The sequence below is a fragment of the Petromyzon marinus genome, unplaced genomic scaffold (assembly GCF_048934315.1).
Source record: "Petromyzon marinus isolate PM22_M1 ecotype Great Lakes invasive population unplaced genomic scaffold, UKy_Petmar_22M1.pri1.0 PM_G_Scaffold_42, whole genome shotgun sequence".
Taxonomy (NCBI): Eukaryota; Metazoa; Chordata; class Hyperoartia; order Petromyzontiformes; family Petromyzontidae; genus Petromyzon; species Petromyzon marinus.
The window spans coordinates 1,405,540-1,428,065 of NW_027422994.1; the positions used below are offsets into that span (position 1 = coordinate 1,405,540).

Genomic DNA, 22,526 nt, shown 5'->3' on the forward strand with positions numbered 1-22,526 from the left:
GGAGCAAGTGAGGGCTTTACCATTCTGGCGAATTGCCCGTTGATGCGGATGTAATTACCAGCGAAACGTCGTACTCAAACTGTAAATGTTGTGGATTCACTCTTCAACACACCGGTGGGCTAAAATAGTGAACTATTTGTCTTTTGTCATAGTGACACTTTTTTTTGCTGATTGGCCGTGTCGGGTGGTGGAGGGTTACGACACATTTATAAATAACGCGATCTAACCCAAAAACCTTTATGATGAATATACATTGTATTAAACCTATATTAGATCATAAATACATTTCTACCCTACAATATACAAATCTACATTGTGCTTATGTTTCAATTCTACTTTTATTAACTCACACACTTACAAATATAGTGTCTAGGACACATTTATTGTCTAGGACACATTTTCAAAGAAATATTTTCATGTACCCAGACAATATTTGCACGTGCCCACATTAAAAAAAACTTGCAGACTGCATACGTAGCTACGACAATGCAAAGCAGCACACACAGCCATGCATTCAATAGCTTTTTACGTTTCGCGGGTTTCTCTCTAAGTTTATTCTGTTTCTATTTCAGCTTATTGGGGTTTTCTCCTAGTGAATGGGCAGTGATGAGTCGATGGGCAGTGCTGAGTCTACGGGCAGTGCTTATCAGATCTACGGAATCTGAGCCTCGCTCGCCCCCACGTGATCGCCTATCCGCGCTACGTTTTCTGAAAGCGTCAAGATAAGGCCTCTGACGTGATCACAGGCACGCGCGCAAGTCACCCGTCCGTGGCAGCGACACGGAACGTCAGACATAAGCGACCTCCTCTTCCACCACCGCACTAGGAAATAGTTTCATGTGTAACCTCATCAAGACCCCTCCCCCCCTCCCCCAGACACCTACGGAGCTTTGCGCCGGTAAGTGCCGTAGTGAGGCCTGGTCCCCGGGAGTGTCGCCGGTCTCGGCTAGATTGCTCACCCGGCCCAGGGTGGCGATGTGGGCCGCCTGGGGCTCGCTGGGGAGACAAAGGCGGCCGCGCGCTCAGGCGCTTGGTCACCCCATCGTGCACCACGCGGCGGCTGCTGCTGCTGCTGCTGGAGACTGAACAGCGGCTCGCCCCCCAAGGGTCTCGTTCCAGGGCTCGTACGGTGGGGGGGGGGGGCATCTCTCTAGTTTGTCTTTGATGGTGGTGATGGTGGTGGTGATGATGTTGGTGGTGATGATGGTGGTGGTGGTGGTGATGGTGGTGGTGGTGGTGATGGTGGTGATGTTGGTGGTGATGGTGGTGGTGATGTTGGTGGTGGTGATGATGTTGGTGGTGGTGATGTTGGTGGTGTTGGTGGTGATGTTGGTGGTGGTGATGGTGGTGGTGATGATGTTGGTGGTGATGATGGTGGTGGTGGTGGTGATGGTGGTGGTGATGGTGGTGATGTTGGTGGTAGTGATGGTGGTGGTGATGTTTGTGGTGATGATGGTGGTGGTGGTGGTGATGTTGGTGGTGGTGATGGTGGTGATGTTGGTGGTGGTGATGGTGGTGGTGATGTTTGTGGTGGTGATGTTGGTGGTGGTGGTGGTGGTGATGTTGGTGGTGGTGGTGATGGTGGTGATGTTGGTGGTGGTGATGATGGTGGTGGTGATGGTGGTGATGTTGGTGGTGATGTTGGTGGTGGTGATGGTGATGATGTTGGTGGTGATGTTGGTGGTGGTGATGGTGGTGGTGATGTTGGTGGTGATGTTGGTGGTGATGTTGGTGGTGGTGATGTTGGTGGTGGTGGTGGTGATGTTGGTGGTGATGTTGGTGGTGATGTTGGTGGTGGTGGGGATGTTGGTGGTGATGTTGGTGGGGGTGATGTTGGTGGTGGTGATGGTGGTGGTGATGTTGGTGGTGGTGGGGATGTTGGTGGTGATGTTGGTGGTGGTGATGGTGGTGGTAATGTTGGTGGTGGTGGGGGTGTTGGTGGTGATGTTGGTGGTGGTGATGTTGGTGGTGGTGATGTTGGTGGTGGTGATGGTGCTGTTGGTGGTGGTGATGTTGGTGGTGGTGATGGTGGTGGTGATGGTGCTGTTGGTGCTGGTGATGTTGGTGGTGGTGGTGATGGTGGTGGTGGGGATGTTAGTGGTGGTGATGTTGGTGGTGGTGGTGGTGATGGTGGTGGTGGTGATGGTGATGTTGGTGGTGGTGATGGTGCTGTTGGTGGTGGTGATGTTGGTGATGGTGATGTTTGTGGTGGTGATGTTGGTGGTGGTGGTGATGTTGGTGGTGATGGTGGTGGTGGGGATGTTAGTGGTGGTGATGTTGGTGGTGGTGGTGATGTTGGTGGTGGTGATGGTGATGTTGGTGGTGGTGATGGTGCTGTTGGTGGTGGTGGTGATGTTGGTGATGGTGATGTTTGTGGTGGTGATGTTGGTGGTGGTGGTGATGTTGGTGGTGGTGATGTTGGTGGTGGTGATGGTGCTGTTGGTGGTGGTGATGTTGGTGGTGGTGATGGTGATGTTGGTGGTGGTGATGGCGCTGTTGGTGGTGGTGGTGGTGGTGATGTTGGTGATGGTGATGTTTGTGGTGATGTTGGTGGTGGTGGTGTTGGTGGTGGTGGTGATGTTGGTGGTGGTGGTGACGGTGGTGATGTTGGTGGTGGTGATGTTGGTGGTGATGTTGGTGGTGGTGGGGATGTTGGTGGTGATGTTGGTGGTGGTGATATTGGTGATGGTGGTGGTGATGTTGGTGGTGGTGGGGATGTTGGTGGTGGTGATGGTGGTGGTGATGTTGGTGGTGATGTTGGTGGTGGTGGTGGTGATGTTGGAGGTGGTGGGGATGTTAGTGGTGGTGATGTTGGTGGTGGTGATGGTGCTGTTGGTGGTGGTGGTGATGTTGGTGGTGGTGGTGATGTTGGTGGTGATGTTGGTGGTGGTGATGTTGGTGGTGATGGTGATGTTGGTGGTGATGTTGGTGGTGGTGATGGTGGTGGTGATGTTGGTGGTGGTGTTGGTGGTGGTGGTGGTGGTGATGTTGGTGGTGGTGGTGGTGATGTTGGTGGTGATGTTGGTGGTGGTGATGTTGGTGGTGGTGGGGATGTTGGCGGTGATGTTGGTGGTGGTGGTGGTGATGTTGGTGGTGGTGGTGTTGGTGGTGATGTTGGTGGTGGTGGTGATGTTGGTGGTGGTGATGTTGGTGGTGGTGATGTTGGTGGTGGTGGGGATGTTGGTGGTGGTGATGGTGCTGTTGGTGGTGGTGGTGATGTTGGTGATGGTGATGTTTGTGGTGGTGATGTTGGTGGTGGTGGTGATGTTGGTGGTGATGGTGGTGGTGGGGATGTTAGTGGTGGTGATGTTGGTGGTGGTGGTGATGTTGGTGGTGGTGATGGTGATGTTGGTGGTGGTGATGGTGCTGTTGGTGGTGGTGGTGATGTTGGTGATGGTGATGTTTGTGGTGGTGATGTTGGTGGTGGTGGTGATGTTGGTGGTGGTGATGTTGGTGGTGGTGATGGTGCTGTTGGTGGTGGTGATGTTGGTGGTGGTGATGGTGATGTTGGTGGTGGTGATGGCGCTGTTGGTGGTGGTGGTGGTGATGTTGGTGATGGTGATGTTTGTGGTGATGTTGGTGGTGGTGGTGTTGGTGGTGGTGGTGATGTTGGTGGTGGTGGGGATGTTGGTGGTGATGTTGGTGGTGGTGATATTGGTGATGGTGGTGGTGATGTTGGTGGTGGTGGGGATGTTGGTGGTGGTGATGGTGGTGGTGATGTTGGTGGTGATGTTGGTGGTGGTGATGTTGGTGGTGGTGGGGATGTTAGTGTTGGTGATGTTGGTGGTGGTGATGGTGCTGTTGGTGGTGGTGATGTTGGTGGTGGTGGTGATGTTGGTGGTGATGTTGGTGGTGGTGATGTTGGTGGTGATGGTGATGTTGGTGGTGATGTTGGTGGTGGTGATGGTGATGTTGGTGGTGGTGTTGGTGGTGGTGGTGATGTTGGTGGTGGTGGTGGTGATGTTGGTGGTGATGTTGGTGGTGGTGGTGATGTTGGTGGTGGTGATGTTGGTGGTGGTGATGTTGGTGGTGGTGGGGATGTTGGTGGTGGTGATGGTGCTGTTGGTGGTGGTGGTGATGTTGGTGATGGTGATGTTTGTGGTGGTGATGTTGGTGGTGGTGGTGATGTTGGTGGTGATGGTGGTGGTGGGGATGTTAGTGGTGGTGATGTTGGTGGTGGTGGTGATGTTGGTGGTGGTGATGGTGATGTTGGTGGTGGTGATGGTGCTGTTGGTGGTGGTGGTGATGTTGGTGGTGGTGGTGATGTTGGTGGTGGTGATGTTGGTGGTGGTGATGGTGCTGTTGGTGGTGGTGATGTTGGTGGTGGTGATGGTGATGTTGGTGGTGGTGATGGCGCTGTTGGTGGTGGTGGTGGTGATGTTGGTGATGGTGATGTTTGTGGTGATGTTGGTGGTGGTGGTGTTGGTGGTGGTGGTGATGTTGGTGGTGGTGGGGATGTTGGTGGTGATGTTGGTGGTGGTGATATTGGTGATGGTGGTGGTGATGTTGGTGGTGGTGGGGATGTTGGTGGTGGTGATGGTGGTGGTGATGTTGGTGGTGATGTTGGTGGTGGTGATGTTGGTGGTGGTGGGGATGTTAGTGTTGGTGATGTTGGTGGTGGTGATGGTGCTGTTGGTGGTGGTGATGTTGGTGGTGGTGGTGATGTTGGTGGTGATGTTGGTGGTGGTGATGTTGGTGGTGATGGTGATGTTGGTGGTGATGTTGGTGGTGGTGATGGTGATGTTGGTGGTGGTGTTGGTGGTGGTGGTGATGTTGGTGGTGGTGGTGGTGATGTTGGTGGTGATGTTGGTGGTGGTGATGTTGGTGGTGGTGGGGATGTTGGCGGTGATGTTGGTGGTGGTGATGGTGGTGGTGATGTTGGTGGTGGTGGTGTTGGTGGTGGTGATGTTGGTGGTGGTGGTGATGTTGGTGGTGATGTTGGTGGTGGTGATGTTGGTGGTGATGTTGGTGGTGGTGGGGATGTTGGTGGTGATGTTGGTGGTGGTGATGGTGGTGGTGATGTTGGTGGTGATGTTGGTGGTGGTGGGGATGTTGGTGGTGGTGGTGTTGGTGGTGGTGATGTTGGTGGTGGTGATGTTGGTGGTGATGTTGGTGGTGGTGGGGATGTTGGTGGTGATGTTGGTGGTGGTGATATTGGTGGTGGTGATGGTGGTGGTGATGTTGGTGGTGGTGGGGATGTTGGTGGTGATATTGGTGGTGGTGATGGTGGTGGTGATGTTGGTGGTGATGTTGGTGGTGGTGGTGATGTTGGTGGTGGTGATGTTGGTGGTGGTGATGTTGGTGGTGGTGATGTTGGTGGTGGTGATGGTGATGTTGGTGGTGGTGATGGTGCTGTTGGTGGTGGTAGTGATGTTGGTGATGGTGATGTTTGTGGTGGTGATGTTGGTGGTGGTGATGGTGATGTTGGTGGTGGTGATGGTGCTGTTGGTGGTGGTGATGGTGGTGGTGGTGGTGATGCTGGTGGTGGTGATGGTGGTGGTGATGCTGGTGGTGGTGGTGGTGATGTTGGTGGTGATGGTGGTGGATGGAGCGTTTGTGTGAACTAATATAAATGACGGTGTCAAAAATCTTTACTTGAAAGGAATTGGCCTTTAAAAGGTAGCAAAGCGTTTATTTGCAAGGCAATTTTAACAAATTGCACGAACATGAACCATTCAAAAACGTGTCATAACGTGACTGATCAGACATCACGAAAACGTCTGAGGCCTGCGCCCAAAACAATTACCGCACTCCCGGTCAAAGTGCGCCGTCTAATCTGGGAAACGGGGGCATTACAGGAGAAAGGTCAAATTTAATTTAACAACAACAACAATAATAATATATGGACAAGTTCGGCAGGCCAAATTAAGAAGCCCAACGGGCCGTCTTTTGCCCACGTCTGGCCCAACTCGTGTAGAGACGGAGCTACGGGATCGCTTCATGACGCAGGAGCGAAGTGTAACGTGGCCCTTGCAGTACCGTGAGCGACTCACGAGGGGGGTGCCCTTCACCCCGCAGCGGATAGACCACGGCTGAGGCTGATGACGGACCGGTTGAGGGTCACGGCGTTCCTCTGAGGCCGAATGAATCAGCCTCGCCCCCCTCCGCTGCACTCCGGGCTCTCACGTGATGTATCCTGTACACAAATTGAACGTCTCTGAATGTGGATTCAACTGTCGCCGGTTCCAACGTGCAAGCCTCATCTCCCCTCTTACACCAGGCACCGCCTCCGTGCGCTCTGTGCTGCAGGAGCCGAAGCTTTCTGATCGAAGCGGCGAGTTGACCTTCTCCTTGTGTAGAGGTCAACCCTCGATTCGTCATTTGCCTCGCCTTCTCCTCTTGCTGCCTCCAAGATCTGGAACTTACTTCCCTCAACCATCTGTCCAAGTCCAAGCTAAATACATTTCCTCCTCTTCTCTGCCTATGGCCGTCTCTCTCTTAAAATACCGGACAAATATCACGCCTCGTTGTTACCGGTTAGGTGCACGCGTCTGTTGTGGTATAGCGTCGTGAGATTTGGTTGCATGCAGATGCTCTCTAAATTAAAAATCGTGTTAACTTATTCTGTACAAGCTACACCACTGTCGTCATGTATAATAATCACACACACACCACTCGCGCTATTCGCCACAGCAGAGTTAATTGTGTAGGCAATGTCACAACAGTTGCAAAGCTACCGATCAAAGATGAATCGGCCCACTCTGAAACACATGCAAAATGAATATCTAGATATGAATGGCGTGACCAAATAAAACATATGCCGGATCGTTTTGGTGAACGCTACACTAACAACAATACTCATTTCTATACAACGTCTGGCTCGCATGATTACTCTGTGTGGTTCATAAGGTGAGGGGCGTGTGCTGCTTTGATTATGGCAATTCAACCCCCGACCCACCACCCTCCCCAACAACTCACTCCAACCATTCTGCGGTCATGATTTGGGACTGTGATTCCATTTGCAAGTAAACTCACATTTCAACAATGAGGGTTGAAAGCATTAAGCATTAGATCTGTCTGCATGTCTGCTGTGTTGTAAAGATGATCCAATATGAACACAATTGTAGCACAACAGCTCTGTTGCTGTTAGGGACCTAACAATTTTGAAAACTGGCCACAATTGATTACACGGCCCACGCATGGTCCAGAGCAGAACTCGGTATCACCTAAGGTAGCAAGACTTCAGTCGTACCCATTTATTTGGATGGAAAATGAAAGTAAATTACTTGATAGTCTCACTCATTGCATTTGTTTATCACTGGCCACGTAGAGAAATTGAAACTGCTCAATTTAGGCCACCTCACGTGGTACCGACAAAGGAGACATCTCATGGGCTATGAAAAAATAAGAATAGGTTGTATCCTTTCTGGCAATAAAACAGATCTTAGGATTCATTGAAGAAGGTTTCTGTTTGGTGTTTGAACATCTAAACACCCGTTTTATTGCCAAAAAAGGATCAAATCTATTCTTATTTTGTCATACTTTGATACCGGCAAAACGGTCTCATTTTGAAGCGTCTCATGGACTATTGGATGGGGGGGAAAAAACTGGCGCTAAAAGTCAGTGGCGACCTCTCCTGTCGTGCCCAGTGACGTCATCACGGGCGAAGTTCACCGCGCGAAGTCAAACGCCGCCTCATGAGCGCCGCTCGAAACGCAAAATCATCGCTCGGTGAACATTTCCGAGGACAAACAAACGCATGCCGGGAACCGTGTGAGTTTGTGTTTCTTGTTTCCTCTGCGCAATGTGGGGGAGGGCTTCATCCAGCAGTGGATTGACAAAAGCGCTGTATGCATACTGCACAGGCTACGCTAACGTCACATTTAGGCCCATGGACCGAACAAACGCGTCTCTCTTTCTCCATCCGTCTCCACTCTCTCTCTTCCTCTCTTCACTGCTGGCCTGTAGGTTTGGGCCGAGCGAGTTCCTGCCGGGGATTTGGCTCTTCAGGAGCTGATTCCCCCCGTGGCTTTGTCGGCACGAGGCGACCGCGCGGAGTGTCAAGGGCTCCACCGGGCCCCAAGCCGCTGCCCCAGCACCACCGTAGCAGCCAAACCACCGGTGCTCGGCATGGCCTGTATGAAGGTCCTGCCGGACCTCATGTTGCGCACAGGGTACAACATCGTCCAGGAGAACGGACAGAGGAAGATCGGACCACCGCCCGACTGGCAGGGGCCCCGTCCCGCCCGTGGCTGTGAGGTGTTTCTGGGGAGGATCCCGCGCGACCTCTACGAGGATGAGCTGGTGCCCGTGCTGGAGATGGTGGGGAATCTCTACCAGCTCTGCCTCATGATGGAGTTTAGCGGAGAGAACCGCGGCTACGCGTTCGCTACCTACGCCACGCGCGCCCAAGCCATGGATGCCGTCAAGAAACTCGATAAATTCGAGATCCGTCCAGGATGCCGCATTGGAGTCCACTTCAGCGTGGACAATCGCTGCCTCTTAATTGGGGGGCTGCCAAAGGACAAGAAGCGAGCGGAGGTGATGATGGCGATGAGCGGTGCCACGGAGGGCGTGGTGGACGTCAAGATGAGCGTCTGTCGCTGGGACAAAACCCTCAACCGAGGCTACGCGTTCATCGAGTACGGGAGCCATCGCGCGGCCGCCATGGCCCGGCGGAAGCTCCTTCGAATCAACTTGCAGCTATGGGGCCGGACCATCAAGGTGGACTGGGCCATCCCGGAACGGGTGGCTGCGGCCGCGGCGGTGGAGATGGAGGCGGCGGTGCCAGACCTGCTGCAGCCGGAGTGCACGGGCACCGGCAAAGCCGCACAAAGCCAATTTGGGGGCTGGGGGGCACGCATGCAGCTGTGGTGGGTACCTCTCCACCTGCGGCCCATGCCCATTGCTCTCGAGGCGCTGCCGGAGGCGGCCATGCTGTCGTGGGAGGTGCGGCTGCGGATGCTGTGCCGGACCGCCGGCATCAGCTACCCAATCTTCGAGCTGCACGCTTACTCGGAGACCGGGATACCCGTGGGCCTCCTCTATAAGATGTCGATTCCCGGGGTGGGAGAAGGCGCCGGCATCTTCCCCGAATTTCTGAGCTCCAGCGAGGAGGGAGCACGGGAGGTGGCGTGTCAGCTCGCCTACAACATCCTCAGCAATGCGAATTCCCCACCTCCGGCCACGCCCTCTCGTGGAACCTTCGAGCAGGTTACCTGAGAGGGCGTGGCCAGAGGCGTGGCTAGGCCCCGCCTCCGGCCACGCCCTCTCGTCGAACCTTGGAGCAGGTTTCACGAGAGGGCGTGGCCAGAGGCGTGGCTAGGCCCCGCCTCCAGCCACGCCCTCTCGTGGAACCCTTCGAGCAGGTTACCGGAGTAACTCGGCTAGCCCCACCTGTTGCCCTTGCCCCAGATGTGCCTCCTTCCCTGATTGGTTGTTACCTCTGTGGCCGTACCCCTGAAGCCCTTGCCAAGCCAGCAGGTGTCACCCTGTCAAGTCAGCAGGTGTCACCCTGTGATGTCAGCAGGTGTCACCGTGTGATGTCAGCAGGTGTCACCCTGTGATGTCAGCAGGTGTCACCCTGTCATGTCAGCAGGTGTCACCCTGTCATTACACTTCAATGAAAACCGACAACAGAATCCTTGAAGAAAAAAAACTAATTCAGGTTTTTTGACATGTCGACGCCATTTCGTTTATGAAAATGCACGGGAGAAAAATATATTTTGTTCACGTCGCATTCTGATGTCAGAACATTTGATTGTTTATCAAATAGAAAAACCCTTGAACAACTTTGCTGCACACGGAGATGTCCGTGCACCGCCTCGTTTCCACGGCCTCTATCCCGGTGCCATTTGTATTTTAGTTCTGTTCCTTCACCTGAAGAAGGCTACTTGTGTTGTGGCCGAAACGTCGTGATTTTTGTTGTTTTATTTTTTTACCTACGTGGTGACTTTACCGAATAGAACCAAAGAGTACACATACAGCTGTTAAGAGTTTGATGTTTTATTGATTTTCAGTTTAGGTGTTTTTTTCCGGTAATGTTTCTGTTGTTAATGTTTTAGTGGAAATAAAGTCCCGAAAAGTCTCTCTCCACTCTCTCTCCACTCTCTCTCTCTCCACTCTCTCTCTCCACTCTCTCTCTCTCCACTCTCTCTCTCCACTCTCTCTCCACTCTCACTCTCCACTCTCTCTCCACTCTCTCTCCACTCTCTCTCCACTCTCTCTCTCTACTCTCTCTCTCCACTCTCACTTTCTCCACTCTCTCTCTCCACTCTCTCTCTCTCCACTCTCTCTCCACTCTCTCTCCACTCTCTCTCCACTCTCTCTCTCCACTCTCTCTCTCCACTCTCTCTCTCCACTCTCTCTCCACTCTCTCTCTCCACTCTCTCTCTCCACTCTCTCTCTCCACTCTCTCCACTCTCTCTCTCCACTCTCTCTCCACTCTCTCTCCACTCTCACTCTCCACTCTCTCCACTCTCTCTCTACTCTCTCCACTCTCACTCTCTCCACTCTCTCTCCACTCTCTCTCTCTCTCCACTCTCTCTCTCTCTCCACTCTCTCGGCCGAGTCTCTGCCACTTGTGGTTCTGAGTGTCGCACGCTTGGGATCCTTCTTGCCCTCCTCTGCGGTTCTGTGTGTGACCGACGACGTGTGTGGAGAGCTGAAGGGTAGCGGTTAGCGCTACGCTGCACCACGATCCTGGCGACCCAAGTTCGATTCCCACTCACATCCAACACCGGTGACGATTCTCTGTACCGGTCCAGGGCCTCCCCTAGGTCGACTCCGCCTCAAATGAGTACCTGGTGCGGTGTGTAGTAAACATCGCCACTAGGGAGACAAAGGCGGCCGGGCGTGGCGCTGGCCACCCACCCCCTCGTGTACCGTGCTGGCCTTATAGGAGCTCGCTAACAGCACTTGCCACTACAGTCTGTTAAGGCTATATGGGGGATCTTTGTCTGTGCGCGGCACGGTGAGTGTGTGCGGCGAGTGTCTCTGCTGGGCGTATCAGAAGGCAACGAAAATAAGGACAACTTGGCAGTCACACAAACACAGTGACACACACACGCAGAGACAGACACACACATGCAGAGACACAGACACACACGCAGAGACATAGACACACACGCAGAGACAGACACACAGACGCACACGCAGAGACACATAGACACACACAGAGACACATAGACACAGAGACACATAGACACACGTAGAGACATAGACACACACGCAACCACAGACACACACGCAGAGACAGACACACAGACACACACAGAGACACATAGACACACACGCAGAGACAGACACACACGCAGAGACATACACACACGCAGAGACAGACACACATGCAGAGACACAGACACACCGATACAGACACACACACGCCGAGACAGACAACAACCGCCATTCGCCACTAAGTGGCGGTGACGTCACCACGACGCTTGTGCCAGGCTATGTACACCCTGAGGCCACGTGAAGTGTCGAACGCCCGCTGGCAGGAGGTCACGGGGCAGACCCAGGTGCCACAGGTCGACTGACTGAGATGACTGAGATGACTGGCTGATGCACCACCTGTGCCCCCTACTGTGCCAACCTGCTGTGCTTTAGCCACCCGGTGCTCCACTCGTTGTTGAGTAGTGGCCTAGACACACACACAGACATCACACACACACAAGACACACACACAGACATCACACACACACATTACACACACAGACATCACACACAGACATCACACACACACACAAGACACACACACAGACAACACACACACACACACAAGACACACACACACAAGACACACAGAGACATCACACACACACAGACAACACACACACAACACACACACAGACATCACACACACACAAGACACACGCAGACATCACACACACACACAAGACACACGCAGACATCACACACACACACAAGACACACACAGACATCACACACAGACAGACATCACACACACACACACAAGACACACGCAGACATCACACACACACACAAGATACACACAGACATCACACACACACACAAAACACCACACAGAAGACACACAGACATCACACACACACAGACATCACACACACACAAGACACCACACACAAGACACACACAGACATCACACACACACACACAAGACACACACACAGACATCACACACACACACATCACACACACACACAGACATCACACACACACAAGACACCACACACAAGACACACACAGACATCACACACAAGACACACACACAGACATCACACACACACACAGACATCACACACACAAGACACACACACTTGACACACACACAGACATCACACACACAGACATCACACACAGACATCACACACACACACAAGACACACACAGACATCACACACACACACATGACACACACACAGACATCACACACAGACATCACACACACAAGACACACACACAGACATCACACACATGACACACACAGACATCACACACACACAGACATCACACACAGACATCACACACACAGACATCACACACACACAGACATCACACACACACACAAGACACACACACATGACACACACACAGACATCACACACACACAAAGACCCCCCGTACAGACTGTAGGGGCAAGTGCTGTAAGCGAGTAGCAGCACCTATAAGGGCCGGCACGGCACACGAGGGGGTGGGTGGCCAACACCACGCCCGACCGCCTTTGTCTCCCCCAGTGGTGATGTTTACTACACACCACTACACCAGGTACTCATTTGAGGCTGAATCGACCTAGGGGAGGCCCAGGACCGATTCAGATAATCGTCGCCGGCGGTGGCTGTGGAAGGGGTATAGAACTCAGGCCGCCCGGTTCGTAGCGCGGCGTAGCGCTAACCACTACACTACCGCTCCCCACATACACACACAACACACACATCACACACAGAGACGCACACACAGAGACTCACACGGAGGCACACACGTACACACACGGAGACACACACACAGAGACACACACACCACACACAGAGACACACATCACACACAGAGACACACACAGAGACACACACAGAGACACACACACCACACACAGAGACACACATCACACACAGAGACACACACAGAGACACACACAGAGACACACAAAGACACACACATTACACACAGAGACACACAGACACACACACATCAACCAAACAGAGACACACACAAAGACACACACATCACACACACACAGACACACACACGAGACACACAGAGACACACACACATCACACACATCAAACAGAGATACACACACAGAGACACACACACACAGAGACACACACACAGACATCACACACACAAGACACACACAGACATCACACAGACATCACACACACACAAGACACACACAGACATCACACACACACAGACATCACACACACACAGACAAGACACACACAGACATCACACACAGACATCACACACACAAGACACTCACACAGACATCACACACAGACATCACACACACAGACATCACACACACACAAGACACACACACAGACATCACACACACAAGACACACACACAGACATCACACACAGACATCACACACACAGACATCACACACACACAGACATCACACACACAAGACACACACAGACATCACACACAGACATCACACACACACAGACATCACACACACACAGACATCACACACACACAGACATCACACACACAAGACACACACAGACATCACACACACAAAGACATCACACACACAAGACACACACAGACATCACACACACACAGACATCACACACAGACATCACACACACACAAGACACACACAGACATCACACACACAAGACACTCACACAGACATCACACACACAGACATCACACACACACAAGACACTCACACAGACATCACACACAGACATCACACACACAGACATCACACACACACAAGACACACACACAGACATCACACACACAAGACACACACACAGACATCACACACACAGACAAGACACACACAGACATCACACACAGACATCACACACACACAGACATCACACACACACAAGACACACACACACAAGACACACACACACAAGACACACACACAGACATCACACACAGACATCACACACACAAGACACACACACAGACATCACACACACAGACATCACACACACAGACATCACACACACAGACATCACACACACAGACATCACACACACAGACATCACACACACAGACATCACACACACAGACATCACACACACAGACATCACACACACAGACATCACACACACAGACGACACACACACAGACATCACACACACAAGACACACACACAGACATCACACACAGACATCACACACAAGACACACACAGACATCACACACACACAAGACACACATGAGATACACACATACACACAGATACACACATAATACAGATACAAAGACAAAGATCCCCCATATAGCCTTAACAGACTGTAGGGGCAAGTGCTGTTAGCGAGCACCTATGAAGGCCGGAACGGTACACGAGGGGGTGGGTGGCCAGCACCACGCCCGACCGCCTTTGTCTCCCTAGTGGCAATGTTTACACACCGCACCAGGTACTCATTTGAGGCTGAGTCGACCTAGGGGAGGCCCGGGACCGGTTCAGATAATCGTCACTGGTGTTGGCCGTGAGCGGGAATCGAACCCGGGTCGCCAGGTTCATAGCGCAGCGCGCTAACCGCTACACTATCGCTCCCCACATAATACAGATACACACACATATACACACATCACACACAGATACATACACACACATACACACAGATACACACACACAGATAAATACACATACACACACATACACACACATACACACAGATACACACACTATTACACTATTCAACTATAGACGAGAGACCTGCAGTGATCTATCAGTGCAGGAGCGGAGCTGCTGTGAGGCGAGGCGCTTGGAGCTCTCTGATTGGTCCAAGCGGCGACTTGGAGCCAATCAGATTTGATTCCTCCCTAGCCACGTGACCCGGGATTTTTTTTTCCCGCCAAATTTTTGAGACTCCTCGTCGGCCAGGCGCCATTTTGAGAGTCGTGAGGTGCGGATTTGAATTTTTTTTATTTCGTAGCAGAAATTAACGACGATGACGACCCCCCAGGGGTGCGAGATCGCCTCTCGTGAGGTAAAAAGTGGCCTCAAATGTCCAGCCCGTGATTCGCAGATAGTTTAAATATGCACTGTTGAATCTATGTGCAGTGTTGGGTTTATGGGACAGTGTTGAATCTATGGGCAGTGCTGAGTCTATGGGGCAGTGCTGAGTCTATGGGACAGTGCTGAGTCTATGGGGCAGTGTTGAGTCTATGGGGCAGTGCTGAGTCTATGGGACAGTGCTGAGTCTATGGGACAGTGCTGAGTCTATGGGACACTGCTGAGTCTATGGGGCAGTGCTGAGGCTATGGTCATTGACAAAATAAAAACGATTTAATTTGTGAATAGTTTGCCTCGTGAGGGGCATAAGATGTGCCAGTATTCGTCGAGATGACTGTTTTCTTTTCACCCTGCGAGTCATTTATTGCTTAAAGGAGACATCGTGGAGGGAAACAATGGGAGTGATATAAAACTACATCTGTGTGCTTTGTGGTTGTTCCTACAAGTAACTAAACCTACCCACGTGACGCGGGAGTTTTTTCCCCGCCACATTTTTTTTGGCTCCTCCCCACCCCCGCCTTGGAGCCAATCAGGTTTCGTTCCCTCCTACCCACGTGACACGAGATTTTTTTTTATCCCGCTAAATTATTTTGGCGTCTCGCCCTCCTCGCTACGCCTTGGAGCCAATCAGGTTTGAGTCCTCTCTACCCACGTGACGTGATATGTTTTTCCCGCCAAATTTTTTGTGACTCCTTTTCCTCGGCCAGGCGCCGTTTTTAAAGTCGTGAGGTGCGGTTTTGATATTTTTTTTATTTCGGAGCAGAAATTAACGACGATGACGACCCCCCAGGGGTGCGAGATCGCCTCTCGTGAGGGAAAACGTGAGGTAAAAAGTGGCCTCAAATGTCCAGCCCGTGATTCGCAGATAGTTTACAAATGCACTGTTGAGTTTATGGGCAGTGATGAGTCTATGGGACAGTGCTGAGTCTATGGGGCAGTGCTGAGTCTATGGGGACAGTGTTGAGTCTATGGGGCAGTGCTGAGTCTATGGCACAGTGATGAGTCTATGGGACAGTGCTGAGTCTATGGGACAGTGCTGAGTCTATGGCACAGTGCTGAGTCTATGGGACAGTGCTGAGTCTATGGGACAGTGCTGAGTCTATGGGACAGTGTTGAGTCTATGGGACAGTGCTGAGTCTATGGGACAGTGCTGAATCTATGGGACAGTGGTGGGTCTATGGGGCAGTGCTGAGTCTATGGGACAGTGCTGAGTCTATGGGACAGTGCTGAGTCTATGGGGCAGTGCTGAGTCTATGGGACAGTGCTGAGTCTATGGGACAGTGCTGAGTCTATGGGACAGTGCTGAGTCTATGGGGCAGTGCTGAGTCTATGGGACAGTGTTGAGTCTATGGGGCAGTGTTGAGTCTATGGGACAGTGCTGAGTCTATGGGGCAGTGCTGAGGCTATGGTCATTGACAAAATACAAACGATTTAATTTGTGAATAGTTTACCTCGTGAGGGGCATAAGATGTGCCAGTATTCGTCGAGATGACTGTTTTCTTTACACCCCGCGAGTCATTTATTGCTTAAAGGAGACATCGTGGAGGGAAACAATGGGAGTGATATAAAACTACATCTGTGTGCTTTGTGGTTGTTCCTACACGAATGTAGACTGTAGTAATGGTTATTAACCAGAGTGTACTGACAGTCTATAATGTAGACTGTAGTAATGGTTATTAAGTATGGTGAGTGTACTGACAGTCTATAATGTAGACTGTAGTAATGGTTATTAAGTATGGTGAGTGTACTGACAGTCTATAATGTAGACTGTAGTAATGGTTATTAAGTATGGTGAGTGTACTGACAGTCTATAATGTAGACTGTAGTAATGGTTATTAACCAGAGTGTACTGACAGTCTATAATGTAGACTGTAGTAATGGTTATTAAGTATGGTGAGTGTACTGACAGTCTATAATGTAGTCTGTAGCCTGGTTATTAAGTATGGTGAGTGTACTGACAGTCTATAATGTAAACTGTAGCCTGGTTATTAAGTATGGTGAGTGTACTGAGAGTCTATAATGTAGACTGTAGTAATGGTTATTAATTCTGGGTGAGTGTACTGACAGTCTATAATGTAGACTGTAGTAATGGTTATTAAGTATGGTGAGTGTACTGATAGTCTATAATGTAGACTGTAGTAATGGTTATTAAGTATGGTGAGTGTACTGACAGTCTATAATGTAGACTGTAGTAATGGTTATTAAGTATGGTGAGTGTACTGACAGTCTATAATGTAGACTGTAGTAATGGTTATTAAGTATGGTGAGTGTACTGAGAGTCTATAATGTAGACTGTAGCCTGGTTATTAAGTATGGTGAGTGTACTGACAGTCTATAATGCAAACTGTAGCCTGGTTATTAAGTATGGTGAGTGTACTGAGAGTCTATAATGTAGACTGTAGTAATGGTTATTAATTCTGGGTGAGTGTACTGACAGTCTATAATGTAGACTGTAGTAATGGTTATTAAGTATGGTGAGTGTACTGACAGTCTATAATGTAGACTGTAGTAATGGTTATTAAGTATGGTGAGTGTACTGACAGTCTATAATGTAGACTGTAGTAATGGTTATTAAGTATGGTGAGTGTACTGACAGTCTATAATGTAGACTGTAGTAATGGTTATTAACCAGAGTGTACTGACAGTCTATAATGTAGACTGTAGTAATGGTTATTAAGTATGGTGAGTGTACTGACAGTCTATAATGTAGTCTGTAGCCTGGTTATTAAGTATGGTGAGTGTACTGACAGTCTATAATGTAGACTGTAGTAATGGTTATTAAGTATTGTGAGTGTACTGACAGGCTATAATGTAGACTGTAGCCTGGTTATTAAGTATGGTGAGTGTACTGACAGTCTATAATGTAGACTGTAGTAATGGTTATTAAGCTGAGTGAGTGTACTGACAGTTTATAATGTAGACTGTAGTAATGGTTATTAAGCTGAGTGAGTGTACTGACAGTTTATAATGTAGACTGTAGTAATGGTTATTAAGTATGGTGAGTGTACTGAGAGTCTATAATGTAGACTGTAGCCTGGTTATTAAGTATGGTGAGTGTACTGACAGTCTATAATGTAAACTGTAGCCTGGTTATTAAGTATGGTGAGTGTACTGAGAGTCTATAATGTAGACTGTAGTAATGGTTATTAATTCTGGGTGAGTGTACTGACAGTCTATAATGTAGACTGTAGTAATGGTTATTAAGTATGGTGAGTGTACTGATAGTCTATAATGTAGACTGTAGTAATGGTTATTAAGTATGGTGAGTGTACTGACAGTCTATAATGTAGACTGTAGTAATGGTTATTAAGTATGGTGAGTGTACTGACAGTCTATAATGTAGACTGTAGTAATGGTTATTAAGTATGGTGAGTGTACTGAGAGTCTATAATGTAGACTGTAGCCTGGTTATTAAGTATGGTGAGTGTACTGACAGCCTATAATGCAAACTGTAGCCTGGTTATTAAGTATGGTGAGTGTACTGAGAGTCTATAATGTAGACTGTAGTAATGGTTATTAATTCTGGGTGAGTGTACTGACAGTCTATAATGTAGACTGTAGTAATGGTTATTAAGTATGGTGAGTGTACTGATAGTCTTTAATGTAGACTGTAGTAATGGTTATTAAGTATGGTGAGTGTACTGACAGTCTATAATGTAGACTGTAGTAATGGTTATTAAGCTGAGTGAGTGTACTAGCAGTCTATAATGTAGACTGTAGCCTGGTTATTAAGCTGGGTGAGTGTACTGAAAGTCTATAATGTAGACTGTAGTAATGGTTATTAAGTATGGTGAGTGTACTGACAGTCTATAATGTAGACTGTAGTAATGGTTATTAAGCTGAGTGAGTGTACTGACAGTTTATAATGTAGACTGTAGTAATGGTTATTAAGCTGAGTGAGTGTACTGACAGTTTATAATGTAGACTGTAGTAATGGTTATTAAGTATGGTGAGTGTACTGAGAGTCTATAATGTAGACTGTAGCCTGGTTATTAAGTATGGTGAGTGTACTGACAGTCTATAATGTAAACTGTAGCCTGGTTATTAAGTATGGTGAGTGTACTGAGAGTCTATAATGTAGACTGTAGTAATGGTTATTAATTCTGGGTGAGTGTACTGACAGTCTATAATGTAGACTGTAGTAATGGTTATTAAGTATGGTGAGTGTACTGATAGTCTATAATGTAGACTGTAGTAATGGTTATTAAGTATGGTGAGTGTACTGACAGTCTATAATGTAGACTGTAGTAATGGTTATTAAGTATGGTGAGTGTACTGACAGTCTATAATGTAGACTGTAGTAATGGTTATTAAGTATGGTGAGTGTACTGAGAGTCTATAATGTAGACTGTAGCCTGGTTATTAAGTATGGTGAGTGTACTGACAGCCTATAATGCAAACTGTAGCCTGGTTATTAAGTATGGTGAGTGTACTGAGAGTCTATAATGTAGACTGTAGTAATGGTTATTAATTCTGGGTGAGTGTACTGACAGTCTATAATGTAGACTGTAGTAATGGTTATTAAGTATGGTGAGTGTACTGATAGTCTTTAATGTAGACTGTAGTAATGGTTATTAAGTATGGTGAGTGTACTGACAGTCTATAATGTAGACTGTAGTAATGGTTATTAAGCTGAGTGAGTGTACTAGCAGTCTATAATGTAGACTGTAGCCTGGTTATTAAGCTGGGTGAGTGTACTGAAAGTCTATAATGTAGACTGTAGTAATGGTTATTAAGTATGGTGAGTGTACTGACAGTCTATAATGTAGACTGTAGTAATGGTTATTAAGTATGGTGAGTGTACTGACAGTCTATAATGTAGACTGTAGTAATGGTTATTAAGTATGGTGAGTGTACTGACAGTCTATAATGTAGACTGTAGTAATGGTTATTAACCAGAGTGTACTGACAGTCTATAATGTAGACTGTAGTAATGGTTATTAAGCTGAGTGAGTGTACTGACAGTCTATAATGTAGACTGTAGCCTGGTTATTAAGCTGAGTGTACTGACAGTCTATAATGTAGACTGTAGTAATGGTTATTTATTATGGTGAGTGTACTGACAGTCTATAATGTAGACTGTAGTAATGGTTATTAAGTATGGTGAGTGTACTGACAGTCTATAATGTAGACTGTAGTAATGGTTATTAACCTGAGTGAGTTTACTGACAGTCTATAATGTAGACTGTAGTAATGGTTATTAAGTATGGAGAGTGTACTGACAGTCTATAATGTAGACTGTAGTAATGGTTATTAAGCTGAGTGAGTGTACTGACAGTCTATAATGTAGACTGTAGCCTGGTTATTAAGCTGAGTGTACTGACAGTCTATAATGTAGACTGTAGTAATGGTTATTTATTATGGTGAGTGTACTGACAGTCTATAATGTAGACTGTAGTAATGGTTATTAAGTATGGTGAGTTTACTGACAGTCTATAATGTAGACTGTAGTAATGGTTATTAACCTGAGTGAGTGTACTGACAGTCTATAATGTAGACTAGTAATGGTTATTAACCTGAGTGAGTGTACTGACAGTCTATAATGTAGACTGTAGCCTGGTTATTCAGCTGGATGAGTGTACTGACAGTCTATAATGTAGACTGTAGCCTGGTTATTAAGTATGGTGAGTGTACTGACAGTCTATAATGTAGACTGTAGTAATGGTTATTAAGCTGAGTTAGTGTACTGACAGTCTATAATGTAGACTGTAGCCTGGTTATTAAGCTGAGTGTACTGACAGTCTATAATGTAGACTGTAGTAATGGTTATTTATTATGGTGAGTGTACTGACAGTCTATAATGTAGACTGTAGTAATGGTTATTAAGTATGGTGAGTGTACTGACAGTCTATAATGTAGACTGTAGTAATGGTTATTAACCAGAGTGTACTGACAGTCTATAATGTAGACTGTAGTAATGGTTATTAAGTATGGTGAGTGTACTGACAGTCTATAATGTAGTCTGTAGCCTGGTTATTAAGTATGGTGAGTGTACTGACAGTCTATAATGTAAACTGTAGCCTGGTTATTAAGTATGGTGAGTGTACTGAGAGTCTATAATGTAGACTGTAGTAATGGTTATTAATTCTGGGTGAGTGTACTGACAGTCTATAATGTAGACTGTAGTAATGGTTATTAAGTATGGTGAGTGTACTGATAGTCTATAATGTAGACTGTAGTAATGGTTATTAAGTATGGTGAGTGTACTGACAGTCTATAATGTAGACTGTAGTAATGGTTATTAAGTATGGTGAGTGTACTGACAGTCTATAATGTAGACTGTAGTAATGGTTATTAAGTATGGTGAGTGTACTGAGAGTCTATAATGTAGACTGTAGCCTGGTTATTAAGTATGGTGAGTGTACTGACAGTCTATAATGCAAACTGTAGCCTGGTTATTAAGTATGGTGAGTGTACTGAGAGTCTATAATGTAGACTGTAGTAATGGTTATTAATTCTGGGTGAGTGTACTGACAGTCTATAATGTAGACTGTAGTAATGGTTATTAAGTATGGTGAGTGTACTGACAGTCTATAATGTAGACTGTAGTAATGGTTATTAAGTATGGTGAGTGTACTGACAGTCTATAATGTAGACTGTAGTAATGGTTATTAAGTATGGTGAGTGTACTGACAGTCTATAATGTAGACTGTAGTAATGGTTATTAACCAGAGTGTACTGACAGTCTATAATGTAGACTGTAGTAATGGTTATTAAGTATGGTGAGTGTACTGACAGTCTATAATGTAGTCTGTAGCCTGGTTATTAAGTATGGTGAGTGTACTGACAGTCTATAATGTAGACTGTAGTAATGGTTATTAAGTATTGTGAGTGTACTGACAGGCTATAATGTAGACTGTAGCCTGGTTATTAAGTATGGTGAGTGTACTGACAGTCTATAATGTAGACTGTAGTAATGGTTATTAAGCTGAGTGAGTGTACTGACAGTTTATAATGTAGACTGTAGTAATGGTTATTAAGCTGAGTGAGTGTACTGACAGTTTATAATGTAGACTGTAGTAATGGTTATTAAGTATGGTGAGTGTACTGAGAGTCTATAATGTAGACTGTAGCCTGGTTATTAAGTATGGTGAGTGTACTGACAGTCTATAATGTAAACTGTAGCCTGGTTATTAAGTATGGTGAGTGTACTGAGAGTCTATAATGTAGACTGTAGTAATGGTTATTAATTCTGGGTGAGTGTACTGACAGTCTATAATGTAGACTGTAGTAATGGTTATTAAGTATGGTGAGTGTACTGATAGTCTATAATGTAGACTGTAGTAATGGTTATTAAGTATGGTGAGTGTACTGACAGTCTATAATGTAGACTGTAGTAATGGTTATTAAGTATGGTGAGTGTACTGACAGTCTATAATGTAGACTGTAGTAAT

General features: G+C 47.7%; 1 protein-coding gene and 1 pseudogene across 1 annotated transcript in view; both read left to right on the forward strand.

The window, feature by feature from the left end:
* The first annotated feature begins 610 nt into the window (after positions 1 to 610).
* On the forward strand, positions 611 to 10,027 carry LOC142917133 (putative RNA-binding protein 46 pseudogene; annotated as a pseudogene).
* Positions 10,028 to 15,816: 5,789 nt separating this feature from the next.
* The window catches only part of LOC142917108 (uncharacterized), a 33,721-nt gene continuing 27,011 nt past the window's right edge, over positions 15,817 to 22,526 (forward strand). The window contains exon 1 of the mRNA XM_076061803.1: positions 15,817 to 15,958. Within this exon, the coding sequence (XP_075917918.1) occupies positions 15,908 to 15,958 (51 nt within the window). The 5' untranslated portion in view covers positions 15,817 to 15,907. The remainder of the gene's footprint in view (positions 15,959 to 22,526) is intronic.